This window comes from Coenobita brevimanus, chromosome 57 (assembly GCF_032717465.1).
Source record: "Coenobita brevimanus isolate Jiangsu-jjx chromosome 57, ASM3271746v2, whole genome shotgun sequence".
Taxonomy (NCBI): domain Eukaryota; kingdom Metazoa; phylum Arthropoda; class Malacostraca; order Decapoda; family Coenobitidae; genus Coenobita; species Coenobita brevimanus.
In genome coordinates this window covers 50,719,617-50,739,255 of record NC_137010.1, presented here as the reverse complement: position 1 = coordinate 50,739,255, position 19,639 = coordinate 50,719,617, and the positions used below count along the sequence as shown (strand labels likewise).

Sequence of the window (19,639 nt, the reverse complement as noted above, 5' to 3'; positions counted from 1 at the left end):
GATTAATTTCTGACCATTCCCCTTTGGTGAACTTTTTCAGTGTTTCAGTAACGCAGAGTGTAGACCAGCATACTCCCCTATATAGTCTCTTACAACTGTCAACACCAAACTACATGCACATTACACACCACATTTCCTTCCTAGATTTTAAAAAAATGGCATCTCAACACCTAGCCACTGTCTGACTCACTTCTTCATTACTGCATGTTCATGGCCTTTCCTCTAATTTTCTTTCTGTTGAGCACCACCTCCCTTCCTCTAAATCTCACCTTCTCTTCCTTACTGAGACTCGGCTGTGAGAGGCGACTGATATCCTACTACTTTCTCTGTGCTCACTTCAAAGCCAGCGATGCCTGTTATGTATATGTGTTACTTATATTTTATGAATGGAGACGCCAGTAATCTGGTGTGTGGATTATTTTTTTTATTCATTTGCTTTTCCTTCCTCTGTTCTTAAAAGAAAATGTGCTCAACAACATCTTTTGCTCTCTTGTTCCTGAACTTGAATCTCTTGAATTCTCAACCGCCTGTCTTCAAGTATCCTGTCATTCACTTGTTAAATATATCTGTTGTTTCTTTATCCCCTAATTCTACTGATTATGAAAAGTTCTTTAACTATTTTACTTCTAACACGGAACGCATCCTGTCATTTCTACTTTCACTGATACCTCTGTTCGAGATAAGTTCAATGTTCACCACCCCCTTTGGCTCTCCTCTCCTTTCACTGATCCATCTGGTGAACAAGCCGGTATCTTTTCTATCCTTAATGACCTAGAGCAGCTTGTACAGCACACTACCCGTATCCCTGACCACCTTGGAGAGAGTTCCATCATACCTGACCTCTTCCTTACAACTAATTCTTCTGCTTATGCTGTTAATCAGCTTTCCCTTCACCTTGGGAGTACCGCCCTGCTCGACTGGTGCTACAGTCTACTCCCTTAACTTCATCCACGTAATCATTTATTTATCTGTCCATATATTCTTCTATCAGTACTCTAAACCCATCTTTCCACTTGCCTTCCATCTATTCATCATTCTCTTTTCCATGTAACTATCCATCCCTCTACACACCCGTTCTCCCATTTATAGCTTATCCATTCACTAATCCATCTATCCATCTGCGCATTTATCCATCCATCTTTTTTCTTTATGCAAGGAAGGAGATACCAAACCAAGGATTTCGCAAATTATTCCCTCCAAGAAAAAATAAATAAAAACAAGATAATAGAAAGTCAAATTCAAGATCCATTCATTTCAAGATGCCTGTACACACTGCGTTTAAAAGGCTGGAGGTCATAGGCAGAAGGATATACAGACAGAGGATGACAGTTCCAGAGCTGACCCATTGCATACATGAAGGTCTGGGAGTAGCGGTTAACTCTCGCATTAAAGAACTGGACAGAAAAGGGATGAGAGTTTGTTGCTACACAGGAGCTCCGCGCCCGCCGTAGTGGTGGAGGGATGGAAGCAGACAGTTCAGAGGAGCAGTGATCACTGAAATAGCGATGGAAAAGAGCTTAAAAGGCAACAGTGCAGAGAAGAGATAGAGATTGAAGGGAGCCAGTAAGAGGAGAGGAGTTAATGACACGAAAACCCTTTAACTCCACCTTGTTGAGACAGTATGTGGTGAGCCTTTCCACACATGAGAGTTGTACTGTACACAGGGGCCAATAAAACCCGTATATAAAGTCAACAACTGTGTAGGGAGAAAGAAGGCACGAAGTCGTCATAGCACACCTAATATCTCAGAAGCAGATTTTACAAGAGATGTAATATCTTTCCAAAATAAATCTCGAGAAAATGACACCCGAAGTATGTTTAAAGATGATGCAGGGTTGAGTTGGGTGTTGTTAAAAATTAGAGGATATTCCTTTGGTTGATTTTGATCAGAGATATAAGCCAAGTCAGATATTGTGTCATGGCCTCATCCCTTATTAGTTAAAGTAACTGCCAAGATGGACGCTGCGAGAAGCTGATGGAAAGGCGAAGGGTGGAGTCATCAGAGAAAGAGTGGACAGAGTTAGATATACAGCTTAGAAGTTCCTTGACGAATAGTCAAGAGAATGGAAAACCACTATTGATAGCCCCAGAAGAAGAATGGAGGCCGTCTACAGCAGCAGCTATAAAACGACCAGGAAGGATTGTAGAGATGAAGGCACAGATAGGACAGACACCTTAAGAGGGCAGTTTGGAAATAAAAAATTTATGCTAGACTCGACAGAATGTTTTGAGATGTCAAGTGTAATGGCAAGGCTTTAGCAAAAGTCCCGAAAGAAGGATGACCAGGAGTCTGAAAGGAAGATGAGAAGATCGCCAGTGGAGCGTTGTGATGGGAAAGGTGCTTTAAAATGCGTTTCTTAAGGATAGGTTTAAAAACTTTAAATGTACAGGATGTTAAAGAAACTGGGTAATAGTTAGGGGCTAGGAATAGTTACTCTTCTTTGAGACAGGCTGAAAGAAAGCAAACTTCCAGCACGAAGAAAAGGTACAAATTGACAGACTGTGGCAAAAGAATTTACCTAGGCAGGGTGTAAGCACAGAAGCACAGATCTTGAGGGCAACAGGAGGAACCCCACCTGGCCTGTGTGTGTTGTTAGTGTTGAGGACACTGATGGCAGAAAATACATAAAATGAAGAAGAGCGGAGGACGTGATTGAGGAACGGCACCAGAATCTTCAAGAGTGGACTTGGAGGAGAAAGTCTGAGCGAATAGTTCTGCTTTATCTTCGAAGACTGTTACAGATTTATCGGAGGAGAAAAGAGCAAGAAAGGATGATGAGGTTAAGTTGTTAGAAGGGTTTTTGGCAAGGGCCGGAAGGAGCGGGAAGAATTTGAAATGGAGAGTTCAAAACATTTAGTATGAATGAAATTATTTTTAGCAGAGCGAAGAACAAACTTAACACGATTCCGGACAGACACATAAAAGAGATGAGATTCAGGGATGGACTGATTCTAGCACCTTTCGCAGGCCTTCTCCTTGCTGTGGACAGCAGTAGACCAAGCGTGATTAAAGCAGTTTTTTTTTTTTTGCATTAGTCACAGGATAAGAGAAAGGAATGTATGCGTCCTTGCCCGACAGAACAACCTCCATAATGCTAAAGGCACAAACAGATGGCTCCCGGCCATGGAAGCAATAATCATTCAAGGGATTATCAAAGAAATTCTGCCTGAGGGACTCCCAGTCAGCAGCTCCAAAGTGCCACAGCTGCCGCTTTTTGGTAGGGTCCACAGTCCTTACTGGAGCAGTAAGACAGCTTAAGGTGATAAGGTTGTGATCGGAGGAACCCAGCAGAGAGACTAGTTCCTGACCATCTAGTCCGGCAGCCGGGAGACATGAGTTCAACTGCATACAGGTGAAGAGGCAACACACCTTCTCGTTCTGCCTTCATAAATAGCATCATTATCAGTACTGGTATAATCCAAACATCAATCCACAGCCTTGCGGTACGACTTCTAGTTGCCAAACCTTCCGACACAGTCAAAAGGTCACCGTGATAAGTTACATCTTGACTGACAATATCTAGCAGATCCTCTGTCAATAAGCTCAGAGCTCTCTTATTCACTGGAAACTTTCCACTTAGCATTTTATCAAAACCTCCAAATACAGCTTCTAAAATTTCTGCCAGACCAGATTCTGCCATCAAAGTTCCAACAACACCAATAAAACTCAATAGCACATGCGTTCCTCCTAATCTTGGAATAAGGCTTGGAAATAGACTTGGATATGCATTTTATCTGAACTGCGACTCTGTGAATTATGGTGCACAGTTCTTCCGTAGAGCTCCCAGTGTCTCAGGCGATCATGGCTGTCAATGTCCATACACTTTTGGCCATAGCGTAAACTTAGAGAAGGAAGAAATAATTAAATAAATCACCAAATATAAGCAATACTAAGCAATTAATTTTTTTCACGAAAATTCTTCGGCATTTCATACTTTAAATTGTATCTTAAATTGTTCAATACTGACAGCTGTCCAGTAAAGATAGATAGTTGTATAACAGAAGATCTGAGCAAGGAAAATCCATGTAACTTTCAATACTTTGGTGATAGAAACTCCGTGTACAAACAGCTAGATAAGGAGTTTATTACAAGCTCACAGTAAAATAGTCTGCCCTGCCAGGATGTCTGCTATCAACTGATGCAATAACGCCGTCTTCAGGCGTGGGAGAGCGTGCTGACCTAGCAAATTTAGTGGGGGCATGTATGCATTGGGGGGGGACATATATACATCGGGGGTAGATATTGTGGAGGGGGTACACTACTCCCCCGGGTAGCTGAGATGGTGTCTCCTGACACCAGGAGGTAAATGGTGTTTGATTATAGTAGTAAGGCAGGACCGAAGAGGTTTGTACAAGGGATAAGTATGATACAGGGGCAGTAGGGGAGACATGGCCATGTTGAGGGGAGGGAATTAGAACGATATATACAGATGAGATATACAAGGATTAATAGGTACAAATTCGGTAAGGGTAGAAGGTATAGATAAACATAATGGGAATTACACAATAATAGTTTGATACATGATAAACAAGGAGTAGATATGAGAGTTCTATTGTTGTTCTTCCTTCAGTTTTTTTTTTTTTTTTTTTGTGGATTTTCTGTAGGACACACTGTCACTGAGTAATGCATGAAAGAAATACCATCATTTTCTAGTAGGCAGAGTGCTGTTCACAGGTTGGTTAATTGTCAGATGGCATTGCTAGTCACTGAATGTGAGGGCACTAAGTACGGGGAGTTTCTACGTCGTGTGTAGGGCGTACTATGCCTGTAGCGACTCTGATTTCCTGGAGTCGACGTTCCATTTTTCTGACACAACAATGCACTGCACAGATGATGAGTAGAAAACCTATGAAAGCGATAACCACAGGGGGAAACACAACTGTTGGATGAACCCATGAACGGCTGAAGGCCAGAGAAAATTGATCCATAACGAAATCACTGCCATTGAGGAAGGTAAACATGCGCAAGTGAGGGGAGGTGATGGTAATGTTGGCAGAAGGTAGGGCTGAAGGCATGTCGATTGGTTGAAAGATGTCATAGGAGTGTTTACGAACAGCTTGGTGATAGCGAGTGGCGTAAGTGATGACGGACTCTGATTTGACGGTACAATAGTCAGGTGCTTTGTAGAGACCACTAGCGGGGACGGAGCGAACGGAAGAACCAGGACACATGATTGTGACAGAGATGGGAACAGCAAAGAAGAAGTACTGGACATGGTTGAGGTGAGCATGGTGGACCGGGAGGTCAGGAGCTGGGACAAAAGAACAGGCCCAGTAGATGGAATGGTTGCGAACTAAAGCAGACTCACAGGGTGTAGCACTGCTAGGGAAGATAGCGAAAAGGTGGGCAGCACAGAGACGAGAGGTCGGAGTAAGGGAGGAACATTGCTGGAGGTCTGTGGAAGAAAGGAAGGCAACGGAAAGATGATCATGGGAGAGGAGGAAATATTCTGAAGGAACAGACACCTGTAACAAGGAGTTGTTGAGGCGGAAAGGGAAGGGAATGATGTGGAAAAGGTTAAAGGTTATGGCAGAACGGAGAGGAAAATGGACGACGACGTATGTAGTGAGAAGAGTGGCTTCGAGAACAGGATAATAATATTCAAGGGAGGAGTAAGGGAGGACTGGGGAGAGACCGAAGGTGGAGGGAGCCCATTCCAGGACAGAACGGAGAGCTGAGACAGGTACTAAGTCGGCAGTGACACGTCCATTGATAGCATCGACCAGGATACGAACCAAGGTAGAGACTTGAGACAGGAGAGAGTCAACGGCCAGTTGGAGATTATCCATGTCGAGTTTGAGGTAGAAGAAGAAAATGTGTCAATGAGCTCAGTGAATCTGGTACTTATGTAATGCAAGTGCCAGGAGAGTGGGAGGAAAAGGTTATAGAGATACTCATTCGGGTTGTGTGTCCCCATGAGGGCCGTGAGATGGTTCCTGATTCCGTGGAGCTGGTGTGCGTAGGCAGGTAGGGCAATGGCTACATCGGCCAGGGGCGCAAGATCATAGCGCAAAGAGACCTCGCCTCCTGAGCCGACCAAGGCCCCGGGACGTACTCCACCATCGTCCTGACCTGACCCAGACCCCAAGAGGGTCAGCACTGCCAGCAGGGAGATCGCTAACATCGTACCTAGAAAATCAGGGTAGAGTTAATGGGGGAGGTCGTGAAGAGGTTGATGGGCAGAGCGCAGTTTGGACCGATATTGATTGGTTGATGAAGGAGCAGGTGGAGATGGAGATGAAGGAGACTGAGGGATAGGTGGAGACAAGGTAGACTGAGGGACGGGAGGAGGGGAAGAGGGGGCAGGAGGTTGTGTAAGTGACTCTTCCAACACGAGGCCACGGGGTGCGCGCTTTAAGTCATCGACGTGGACCCATCTGGTGTCCCTAGTGGACAGGTCCTGGAGGTGAAATTTGTTGCCTTGTTGAGTGAGGACGCGGTAGGGCCCTGTAAATTTGTCATCCAACTTAGAGGAACGCGTATGGGAATGAGCAAAGACAAGATCGCCTACACTGATAGTGATAGGAGAGGCGGACTTATGTTGGCGCTGCAGCATGTCCTCCTGAGAGGAAGCCAAAGTGGATTGGACATACTGGTGGATTGTCTGGAAGTTGGCCAATTTTAGTTTAACATAATCATCCATGTTGTAGATGGGTTCTGGCTTTGAGGATAAGAGAGAGTATGGGAGGTCCTTGTCAAAACCAAAGAGGACGAAGAAGGGAGATTCAGCAATGGATGCATTGATGGAGCTATTGATGGAGGATGCCACTTGGGGAATCCAGTCATCCCAGGACGAACTATGGGAGCCGAGATGTCTGAGGCACTCTAAGATTTTACGGTTGTGGCGTTCTACAAGGCCATTGGAAGCCGGATGGTTAGGCACGACATTGCACTTACTGATGTGAAAGTGGCGACAGATCTCATCGAGAAGGCTATTGTTGAATTCTGTACCGTTGTCAGTAAGAATGGTATGAGGGGTACTGAATGGGCAAATTACGTGATCTACAAAGGCACGGGCAACTCTCTTCGCGGTCTTGTCAGAGAGGGGGACGAGGACACAGTAGCGGGAGAAGTGGTCGACCACTACGAACAAGTACTCAGCGCCAGATTCTGTGAGAGGTAGTTTTAAGAGATCGATTGAGACAGTTTCCCATGGTCGTGACGGGATAGGGTATTGTAAGAGAGGTGCTGGTAAGCCGGTTGATCCTTTGTGGCGGTGGCAGGAGAGGCAAGAGTCACAGTGGGCATTGATATCGCGGCGCATGGTTGGCCAATAGTATTTGAGACGTGCTTGGCGCAAGCATCGGTCTTTACCTGGATGGGAAGCTTGAGGAGTATTATGAACAATATGAAGAACCTTTGGTATCAGGGCAGTGGGGACAACAAGTTGGCGTACTTCGCGATTGGGCATATCTTTGCCTGTTAGCATTGTTTTCCTGTACAAGAGATCATCATCTAGCATGAACTCATCGAGTGATACTGGCAGAGTAGGTAAGGTCGAGGCATCGCCAGATTCTAGGAAATAAATGACTTTGGACCACATGGGGTCTTGGCGTTGAAAGTTTCGAACAACGTCTGACGTTAGTGTAGTGTTTTCAGTTACTTCAGGCTGCAGTGATGTTATAGCTGCTGCTACGTGACGTGAGAGTGCGTCTGCGACTACATTCAACTTGCCTGGTACATATTGAAAAGTGGGATTAAAGTCCTGGATGATGACAGACCATCTAGCTAGTCTACCTGTTAGGTTGCGATTCTTGAACAAATCACATAGTGGAAGGTGGTCTGTTTGGATATGCACTGGATAACCATAGACTATATCTCTGAAATGTTTCAAGGACCAGATTACCGCTAGCGCTTCGAGATCTGTGACACTGTAGTTACGTTCAGCGGTTGTAAGGGTGCGACTAGCATACGCTATTACGCGCTTCCTTGATGCTTCATCGAGTTGCATCAAAACGGCACCAAGTCCAGTACCTGAGGCGTCTGTGCAGAGAAGGAAAGGTGTGGTATAATCAGGGAATGCTAGAATAGGGGCATTTACAAGAGCTGTCTTTAGCTTTTGGAAAGCCTGGGACTGGTCGTTAGTTCAAACAAAGGGCACATTCTGCTTAAGTAAGTGGGTCAGAGGAGCGGCGATCTGCGCGTAATTCCTGATAAAGCGACGATAATAGCCACTGAGGCCCAGGAAACTTCGTACAGCGTCGGTAGTGGTAGGTTCTGGGAAGTTAATGATCGCCTTAGTTTTATCCTCATTAGTATGAATGCCTTGTGCATCTACGACATGGCCTAGGAATTTGATTTTCTTTCGCAGGAAGTCACATTTACTGAGATTGATTTTCAGGGCTGCGAGCTGGAGGCTTTCAAAGACTTGCTGGAGTTTGGTAAAATGATCAGGGATGGATTTACTCACAATAATGATATCATCTAGGTAAGCAAAAAGAGAGTGTCCCATCATACCGCTGAAGACTGAATGGATAAGTCGCATGAACACGGAAGGAGCATTTCTCAGACCGAAAGGGAGTCTCTTAAACTGAAAATGTCCAGAAGGGGTGCTAAAGGCTGTATCTGGGCGAGAGGACTCTTCCATTTCGACCTGCCAGTACCCGCTGAGGAGGTCTAAAGATGAAAAGACTACGTTATTTTCACCAAGGGATTCTAGCAAATCAGTGAGGACAGGTAACGGGAAACGGTCTGGAACGGTGACAGAATTGACCTTACGATAGTCGACTACTGGTCTAAGGTTGCCGTCCTTCTTTGGTACTAAGAAAAGTGGGCTATTCCATGGACTGACGGAGGGTTCAATAATGTCCTGGTCTAACATGTTCTGTACCATTTGATCTGTTTGCTTTCTCTGGCTGTGAGGCAATCGATACGCTGGTATGTAAATCGGCTGAGTTCCTGGGAGTAGTTCAATCGTATGTTTGACAAGGTCTGTTCTACCCATCGGTTCACCGGGTAAGGCAACCACGTTTCTGTACGAGGTCAGAAGGTCGAGGAGTTGAGGCGTATGTTCTGGGAAATCTGTGCAAGTGAGATGTGAGAGCATATCGGGTGAATGCGTCGGAGCAGATCCCGTAGAGTTAATAGTACATACACCGATTGGCGTATCATCAGTCTGAATAGTAGGAATTGAGGAATCCTGGCACACCTTTACGGCCGCTGGGTATACTAGGAAGTCTCCAATCTTTACACCACTTTTAAGTTTTAGTGGAGCATTTGTGACATTGAGCAAGTACAGGTAGCATAAACTGTCCTCTAAGACTGTACACCACACTGACTCATAAGTCAAGCCATTCACACAACACGTCTCAGGTAGGGTTAGTACATCCACTCCTTCTTTCGCACCGGCAACACAAACAGAGACTTTGGTGAACTCATGCGGTAACAAAATTGTACACGTATTCGTTACTGCACGTTTCGTCTCTGCGTGTTGGAGAAGATCATTCAGACTGTGTGAGGTAGGTAACTGAGACATGTCTGAGTCAGCGATAGTGTTGTCGGGAGAGGATGTAAGAGCCATGTTCGAGGGCTGAGATGATGTATCAGGAGACATTGAGGAATTTATGTCCTTGCTCGCAGTCAGTAAAGGAATGATCTCTGTATTCTCAGATGATGAGAGTGGTGGTTTGGGCTGGGTTGGACTTTTTGGTAGTGATAGGGACAGAGGTAATTGAAGGACTGATTTGATCGTAAGAACAGGACGGGGACATTCCATAGTGTAAACCGGGAATCCAGAAATGTCTATACTACCACAAGCAGGTAATAATGCAATGGAATGTTGTGCCATGGTGGAGAAACCAATAAGGGCATCTGCGGGATACTGCAAGTCATTAGTGACATGAAATTCAATGAGGATAGGGGGCAAAGCTCTGTGGAGTTTGACTTCAAGGGTGACTCTTCCCTTAACCTTAAACTCTGAGCCGTTAACACCACATAGGCGAATGTCTGGTGGCTCTAGGAAACTGATGTGGTTGTGATGGCGATGAATAATTTGTAAGGAATTTTTGGAGATGAGATTTACTATAGATCCTGTGTCCAAGAAGAATGACGTTGGTATGTCATGACTGCTTCCGAGAATGACTAAACCCGAGGATGTTATGGGACCTACATGGCGGATGGGGAGTTGGGTTTCTGGTTCTACGTGATATTGGTCCGATACGGGCGCGGCGCTTCCCCCGACTGTGGGCGGTTGAGGTAACGACATTCCTCAGTGGTGTGAGTCGTGCTTGATTTGTGGTATTTGCAGTGTGGACGACGTGAGCGGGAAGGCGTACGCTGTCCAGTTTGAGAGTGAGGACGTCTGTATGTACGGTCGCAACTGGATGCTCGATGTCCAGGATGACCACAGTACCAGCAAAGAATCGAAGATTGTCTGTTCCGTCGGGCGCTAGATTGATCACGACCTGCGGTAGGAGAGCGATGTGTGGCAGGTCTGCCGCGTGTGGTGGGACGGGAGCGAGATTGGTCTGCGGTAGTGGAGGTGTGACAGACTGAGGAGGCCAAGGGTTGGGTGGTGCCCTGACGCGTGTAGTTCGAACCTGTTCTTTCATGAATGGCTTTAGTGACCTGAATAATTTTATCTCCTGGATTGAAACCGATTTCCAAGGCTAGCTCTCGCTGTTTAGGAGTAAGCCAGTGAAGGAATCTGAGGTAACCAATTAAGTCAGCAAAGTTGGTGAGTGAAAGCATTGGAACGCCATTCTTGTCTTCTAACCATTTCGTGCCTACCAGTAATTGGAGCATCTCGCTACTAGTTGCTTTCATGGCGGCGGCAGCTTCGCGGAGCTTGGCATATTGTGCTGGGACGCGCAAGTCCTCATCTAGTTGGTTTAGGAGATTAATGAATCCCATGAGAGACACGGTATTTGAATGGTGGCAACAAAGGCTGATGAGTTCCGTACGAAAATCAGCAAAGGTACGAATGCTATCGAAATGTCCTGCACGGATCGCGGATCCGATGTCTGATTTACCGTGATGCAAGCGACCGAGGAGGTAAGCTACTTTGAGCGATTCCTCGGTAATTTGTCTATTATTTATTTCAGTTTCGACTTCTCTGAGGAAATCATAGACAGACCAAGTTGAGTCCTGGCCGGTAAATTTGGGACGATTGGCATCGTCGAGATAGATAGACTGTGGAGGGTTGGCCATGGCTGGAAGTGTAGAAGTGGCGGCAGGAGAGGTGTGGGAGAGAGAGAAGGTAGTGGCAGTTAAGGGCGAGGAAGATGGGGTATGAAGGGAGGCAGGAGAAGTAACGACAGTGGAAGGAGTAGAGGAAGAAGAAGGGAGAGTAGAGGCAGGAGTAGAGGAGGAAGTATCTGGAGTTACGAGGGTAGGACGGGTAGTAAGTAATTCTGCGGGAAGTGAAACGGGAGTCTCAGGTACAGGGCGGTGGTACTCTTTGCCACTTCGTAAATGAGTGATTGTGTTAGAGTCGGCAGATGGGGTATGAGCAGGTGATGTTTCCGGGTCGAGAGGGCTGGCGTGAAGCGGGTGACGTGGAAAGTATGACATTTAATGCGGCAATGGAAGATGAAAGGATGAAGATGGATACGTAGGTGGAAATGTATAAATAACAATGAGAGAATGGAATACACTAGGTGTGAAAATATGAATGAAGGTGCGGGGATGAATGGCTTAAATAAAATACGAAGGATGAGATGGATAATAAATAACGTAGGTGAAGATGAAAATGGGGTAATGGAAATGAGATGGAATATTTACAATAACCAATCTGTAGAGAAAATCGAGGATAATCTCTAGAGAAAGGAAAGATATACTATAGTTACACAGTAGAAACGGGAGTGTCGAGAGGTATGACGTGCAGGGTGGCTGGGCGTAGCTGGGCTGGGGCGGGGCTGGGCGGGGCTGGGCTGCGGGGTAGAGACAGCTGGGCGGAGAGGAGAGGAGACGCCGCGATGAATCACCGGCAGGGAGTGGCGGTCGTAGGAGGCTCCGTAATGCAGACCAGACGCGGGCGACGGCGGAGGCCGGCGGCGGGTGGTGAGGCAGATGTCGGCGCAAGGCAGGTGTAGAGCTGGGGAGTTGCAAATGCAGAGAATGGTGGTGGGCAGACAGCGGGCAGACAGTGATAAGTGGCACCGTGGGGGCAGGAGCTATGATGAGTCCGAAACAGGTGCTGGGAACAGGTGCAGCAGGTGCGTAGGTCGGCGACGGTGACACTTGCGGTCAGGAACAAGGCGAATGGGTGCGGTTGTTTGAGAGGTGAGCACTGGCAAGAAAAATGGTACACTCGAAAAGCACAGCCAAGGTATAGAGGCACGGAGGAAGGGGCGAGGCTGGCAGATGCGAGACGTCGTGTATATTGTTGTATCACTAAAAATCCAAGGAGGCGGTCAGAATGTGATGGTTCGAAACACCGCTGCTACCAAATGTAACTTGCAATACTTTGGTGATAGAAACTCTGTGTACAAACAGCTAGATAAGGAGTTTATTACAAGCTCACAGTAAAATAGTCTGCCCGGCTAGGATGTCTGCTATCAACTGATGCAATAACGCCGTCTTCAGGCGTGGGAGAGCATGCTGACCTAGCAAATTTAGTGGGGGCATGTAAGCATTGGGGGGGGACATATATACATCGGGGGTAGATATTGTGGAGGGGGTACATCCACAATGAAAAAAAAAAAAAAAACTTAAGACGTTAAAAAAGGGTTCACCCTAAAAACCGCACTTGGCTGCCGGACTAATCGCGCTTTGTGGAACTTTTTCAGTGTTTCAGTAACTCAGAGAGTAGGCCAGCATGCTCTCCAGTGCAAGTTTCTCTAACTGTCAACACCAGACTACATGCACATTACACACAACACTGCCTATTCGCAATTCAACCAAAATGGCATCTCAAAATCAAACCTCGGAGTCCACAAGGAGGGGGGGGGGACATAAATGTCCCCAGCATCCGCTCCTCTCCCGGCGACGACCCAGCGAGATGCCTGGAGCCAATATCTGACCCACTCCTTCATTTCTGCAACATTCGCGGCCTTTCCTCTAACTTTCCCTCTATTGAGCATCACCTCTACTCCTCTAAACCTCACATTCTGTTCCTACCTGAGATTCACCTGTCTGAGGCAACTGATAGGAAACTCTTCTCTGTATCCTCCTACTTTCTCTATACTTATTTCAAAGCCAAAGGTGGCTGTTGTGTATATGGATGCAATGACTTCTCTTGTTCTCGTGTACCTGAAGTTAATTCTCCTGAATTCACGACTCCCTGGTACTGGGTTTCCTGTCATTCTCTGACTACATATATCTATGCTGTTTTCTTATCCCCTAATTCTACCATGAAGACTTCTTCGACTACCTAACTTATACGATGGAACACAACCTAAACGTTTCTCTTTTCTCTGAAATCTTCATTCTAGGATATTTCAATGTTCACCACCACTTTTGACTCTCCTCTCCTTTCACTGATCCATCTGGTGATCAAGGTTACATCTTCTCTATCCTTAGTGGCCTAGAGCAGCTTGTACAGCACCCTACCCAGATCCCTGATTGCTTAGGAGAGAGTTCCAACATATTACTTCTTCCTTACAACTAATCCTGCTGATTACACTGTTAATCTTTCCTCTCCACTGGGCTCCTTATCACCTTAATCTGCCCTATCGCTCCAGTACGGCCTGTGGACCCTCCAAAGATACGTCGGTTGTGGCACTTTCAAGCTGCTGGTCGGGAGTCTCTCAGAAAATTCTTCTTTGATTTTCCCTGGAATGATTATTGTTTCCTTGGCCGAGAGCCATCTCAGTGTGCCATGCACATTACGGAGGCTATTCTCTCGGGAACTGAAGCATAAATTTCTTTCTCATGTCCTTTGACTAATGCAAAGAAACCTTGGTTTATTCACGCTTGTTCTAATGCTGTCCACAACAAGGAGAAGCCTAACAAAAGGTACCGGAGCCAACCCTCCACTGAATCACATCTTTTCTATGTTTCTGCCCGGAATTGTGCTAACTCTGTTCTTCGCTCTGCTAGAAATAATTCCACTCGAACTAAATGCTCTGAACTCTCCAACTCTAATTCTCCCCGCTCTTTCTGGCACCTTGCCAGAAACCTTTCTAACAACTTTACCTCATCATCCTTCCCTCCTCTTTTCCACTCTGATGGCTCTGTAGCTATTTCTTCTACTGATGAAGCAGATCTCTTCGTTCAGACTTTCTTCTCCAATTACACCTTAGATAATTCAGGTGCTGTTCCTCCATTACTTTCGCCCTCTGACTTCCTCATGACTGACATCAAAATTTCTTCATCTGATGTATTTTCTGCCATCACGGGCCTCAATACTAACAAGGCATGTGGGCCTGATGGGGTCCCTCCTGTTGTTCCCCATAGCTGTGCTTTTTTGCTTACACCCTGGCTAGGCTAGCTAAACTCTTTCTCCTTTGTCAGTCAACCTGTGCCTTCCTTCTTGCTGGAAGTTTGCTCTCATCAAGCCTGTCCCAAAGTAGGGTGACCATTCCCAATCCTCTGACTATCACCTAATTGCTTTAACATCCTGTATCTCAAAAGTTTTCGAGTCTGTTCTTTAAAAAAATAAATAAATGAATAAAGCATCTTTCTTATCACAACCTTCTTTCTGATCGTTAGTATGAGTTCCGTCAGGAACGCTCCAATGGCGATCTTCTTACCTACCTTTCAGACTCCCGGTCGTCCTCCTTTCGGGACTTTGGTAAAAGCTTAGCCATTGCACTTGACATCTCAAAGGCTTTCGATCGAGTCTGGCATAAATCTTTAATTTCCAAACTGTCCTCATACGGATTCTATCCTTCAATCTGTGCCTTCATCTATAGCTTCCTTTCTGGTCTTTCTATAGCCGCTGTTGTAGGCGGCCATCGTTCCTCTCTTAGTTCTATCAATAGTTGTGTTCCACAGGGCTCTGTCCTATCACCAACTTTCTTCCTTTTATTCATCAGTGACTTTCTAAGCTGTACATCTAATCATATCCACTCATACGCAGATGACTCCACCATTCACCTTTCCATTTGCTTCTTGCAGCATCCAACCTCAGTAGTAACTTTAACTAGCAAGGGATGAGACTATGACACATCTAATGTCCGACTTGGCTCGTATCTCTGACTGGGGTAAAAGTAATCTTGTTTTTAATGCGTCGAAAACTCAGTTATTAAACCTATCAACCCGTCAAAATCTTCCACAGGAGTACCCACTAATTTTTTAGTAATATCCGGTTCATTCCTGCATCATCTGTAAACGTACTTGGGTTTCATTCTCTCGGGATTTGTCTTGGAAAGATCATATTACATCTCTTGTAAACTCTGTTTCCAGGAGATTAGGTTTGCCAAGTCGACTCCGTACTTTCTTTAAACCTGCACAGTTGTTGACTTTATACACGGTATTTTTTTTTTTTTTTTGCCCCTGTTTATAGTACAACTCTCATCCGTGGGGAGGTTCCCCACATACAGCTCTTCTCAACAAAGGCTTATCGTGTCATTAATTCTCTTCTTACTGGCTCCTTTCAACCTTTTTCTCTTTGCCACAGTATTGCATCTTTGTCTCTTTTCTATCGCTACTTCAATGGTCACTGCTCCTCTGAACTATCGGCTTGCACCCTCCACCACTACGACGGGCGCGTAGCACCCGTCTAGCAACACAATCTCATCCCTTTTCTGTCCAACTCTCTGATACAAGAGTTAACCGTTACTCCCAGTCCTTCAATTATGCAACAGGTCAACTCTGGAACTGTCTCCCTCTGTCTGTATTTCCTACTTCCTACGATCTCCAGTCTTTCAAACGCAGTGTGTCCAGGCATCTCGAATGAAGGGATCTTGAATTTGGCTCTCTGTTGTATTGTTTTTGTCTTTTCTTGGAAGGAACGGTTTGCGGGCTCCTGCCTTTTGGTTTCTTCTTCCTTGAATTAAAAAAAAGAAAATAAAACACTGATGGATGAACTGACCGACAGGCAGACTCTGTACTAGCCACACCTTCCCTGTCCTCATTCTAGTGTCTCCATTTTCCGTTATAACTTTTTATTTCTCATTCTAAATCTGTTCTCAGTTTTAGCAGATTTCCCCATTCCAACTCTCCCACCGTGTCCCATTCTCACTCCCCAGTCCTTATTCTTATTTCTTATCATTAACTCTTCACCTCTCGATTCAACTCCTCATCCACCGTTCTAACTCCCCATCCACCATTCTAACTCCCCATCCACCATTCTAACTCCCCATCCACCGTTCTAACTCCCCATCCACCATTCTAACTCCCCATCACCATTCTAACTCCCTATCGCTCATTCAAACTCCCCATTTCTCATTCTAACTCCCCATCACCATTCTAACTCCCCATCTCCCCATCACCTTTCTAACCCCCATCATCACTCTAGTTTACCATTCCCCTTTCTTACTCTTCCTCTCCATCTTTGTTCTATATTCTAACTCCTCATCCCGCATACCAACTCCCTATTACCATTTTAAATCCCTATCCCTGTTCTAACTCCTCATTCTGACTCTTCATCTCTCTTGTAACTTTCCATCCCCCTCGTAACTCCCATTCAATTTTTTTTTTTTTTGGTCACATCGTAATGCCCCATCTCCCCATTTTAACATCTCCCGTTCTCCATTTCCTATAGTAACTCCCCATTCTCCCCATTTTAATTCCCCATCCCCCATTCCCACTACCGCTCTCCCCACTGCAGAACGTACTTCAGCGGCCAGGGTATTGGGTACAACCTTTGTCGCGTGCCAATAGCGGGAAGTGACTGTTCCACACGCCCATATTCATACGACGACGTGGAGGGCGATGTGGACCTACAGTACTTTGCTCTCGCCGAAGAAGACATCAGCTACAAGGTGAGAGAGAGAGAGAGAGAGAGAGAGAGAGATGGGAAAAGCTAGAAAAACGAGAGGGAGAGAAAACGGAAGCTGTTAGTTACGGCGCGTCCACACGTGCTCTCGAACATATGTTGGCAACACGGCAGGCAACATGTTCAGGAACATGTTTGCAGCAGTATTTGGACAGATGTATGCAAACATGTTTCATGTAGCTTCGAACACTGGCAGCAGAGGCGATGAGATAAGTGTATCCATTCCAGGCAGCTGAGACTTTATCATAATGTTGCCAACATGGTTTAAACGCTGCTGTTCCAAACATGTCTGCAGCGTGTTCGTTACTGTGCTGTGTTGCATACATGTTGCCAGCACTTGTTCCAGCACACGTGTGGACGCTACCTTAGAAGAACAAAATATGAACTGTTAAGAAGGTTTATTTTGGAATTTTTTAGAGAAGAGAGTTGCAACTGAGGATTAAAGGAGTAAAGGAAGAAAATCTACTAACACAAGAAGAATATGAACATAAAGGGAAGAAGAGCGGAAAAGGAGGGGTGTCGCTAGCAAAGAAGAAAATGAGGAAAGAAGAGAGCTGAGGAGGAAGGAAAGTGAGAGGGAAAGATTGGATGAATATTTTAGAGTGGAGGCGGGAGATAGGGATTCGGAGAAATGCTCTCTCTCTTTCTTTCACACATACACACACACACACACACACACACACACACACACACACACACACACACACACACATACTCCGTTTACTTTCATACCGTACCACCCGCTCTCTGCAGCACATTCTCACACTCACCAGTAACCACATTTTCATTCACTCACATACTTTCTTCTCTGTCATACTTGCACTCATTCTTATACCCTTGTTCTTACTCGCTGACTGGCAGTTACACTCACTTACACTGTCACTCACAAAGTCACTTACTCTCACACTCACCATCTCTCTTTTGCTTCTTCACACTTACCCAGTTTCTTCCATTCACCCACTTACGCTCACTCATTTACTCATGTTCTTACATTCTCATTCACCTTCACGCTTTCATGCACTCTCACATTTATTCACACTCACTTTCAAAAACTTGTCAATTTATTATTAATCGCCACTCAAACAGTCTCTCTCTCTCTCTCTCTCTCTCTCTCTCTCTCTCTCTCTCTCTCTCTCACTCACTCACACACACACACACACACACACACACACACACACACACACACACACACACACACACACACATAAACACGTATTTACGTCCACTGCGTCTCTCATACGTCCGCACTCTTTAGATCATGTTCTGGTTGGCTAAGGAAACTTCCTGGCACCTCTTTCTCAGACTTTTTATTTTTTTTTTATCCGACTGGTTAATATCTTTTTCTGCCTTACTTATTAAGAGTAATGCGATATTAGAATGATTTAGGACACACAGAATAGTAACGTATGATAAGCAAGATAAATCGCTTAGAAAAATATGTTAAGGAGTTTCCTCATCTAATACTTCAATCTGCACTTATCAGTTTGTTCGTAAGTACAGCACGAAGGATGGTATGGTTGCTTGAATATCATAATCTATACCTGTATTCATTCCCACTAGTTCCTAACCTCGCGACACCACACATTTCTGCAGCTTTCCTAACGCACACTCCCTATATGCATTACCAGAGTTATCCAGCCCCACGTGCTGACAGTTCACTGACCTTATCTCCTCCACTGTCTAACATCGTGAATACTTTTAGAAATGTATACCGTCATATATTTTAGCATTGCCAAACCACTGCCATACACCACCATCACACCACATAACACACCACCACCATCATTACATACCACATTCATAATGTCACGTACACGACAACATTCATCATTCGCCATTACAACCACCACACACCATCACTATACTGCATACCACGCCGTTATCACTCATCACTACCCTCATTATCACCATCGCTACATACCGTCACTGTACATCATAATTACACACAGCCATCATTACCATACACCATGCAGTCATCATCACCCACCATATACAAAACCATAACTACACACATCACCACCACCGCACCTCATCATATCCCAAACCATGGTCATAGCATCACCACACTCCCATCACTACTGCCAACCACACCACCATCACCACACACGACCACCATCATCGCCAAACCGCACACCATTATCCCCATTCACATTACCACCAATACTTTTCATCACCACCTCACACTGCTGCTACTGTCGACGTCACCACACCACCACCATTAAATATCACACCATTAACATCGTCATACATACAACACATCATTGCTATCACTACACACCATATTACCACCCTCATACACGGTTCTTGATTATTATACATCACAGCGATTCGCACACATCACCACAAGTACCGTCATGAATGTACAGTACGTGGCATATAAACAGATAGACTGACTGATATAGATATGTAGATAGATGGATAGATACAAAGATAGATTGACCGGCAGATAAATTAAAAAAAGATAGGTGGATAATATCATCAACACCATCATAGATACGAAATATCACTACCATCACCACACACCATTACCAACACCGCATCACCAGAACCACATACCGGTACTGCACACATCACACACTGCAACCATTACCATACACCACCAAAACTTTCACACACACACACACACACACACACACACACACACACACAAGGGTTTGAGAGTAAATGCAGATGTAACAAAGGTGATGGTATCTAGGGCTGGTGGCGGTACTGTCAATGAGGGAGAGTGATCATGCATGGTATGCCACAAGGGAGTGGGAAGTACTTCCATCTTATGCAGTTTTTGTGATAAGTAGGTGCATAAGAGATGTAGTGGT

General features: G+C 45.3%; 1 protein-coding gene across 1 annotated transcript in view; it reads left to right on the top strand.

The window, feature by feature from the left end:
• The window catches only part of LOC145401993 (putative glucosylceramidase 4), a 175,090-nt gene that overhangs the window by 69,166 nt on the left and 86,285 nt on the right, over positions 1-19,639 (top strand). The window contains exon 5 of the mRNA XM_080274093.1: positions 16,656-16,809. Coding sequence (XP_080130219.1) covers positions 16,656-16,809 — 154 coding nt within the window. The remainder of the gene's footprint in view (positions 1-16,655; positions 16,810-19,639) is intronic.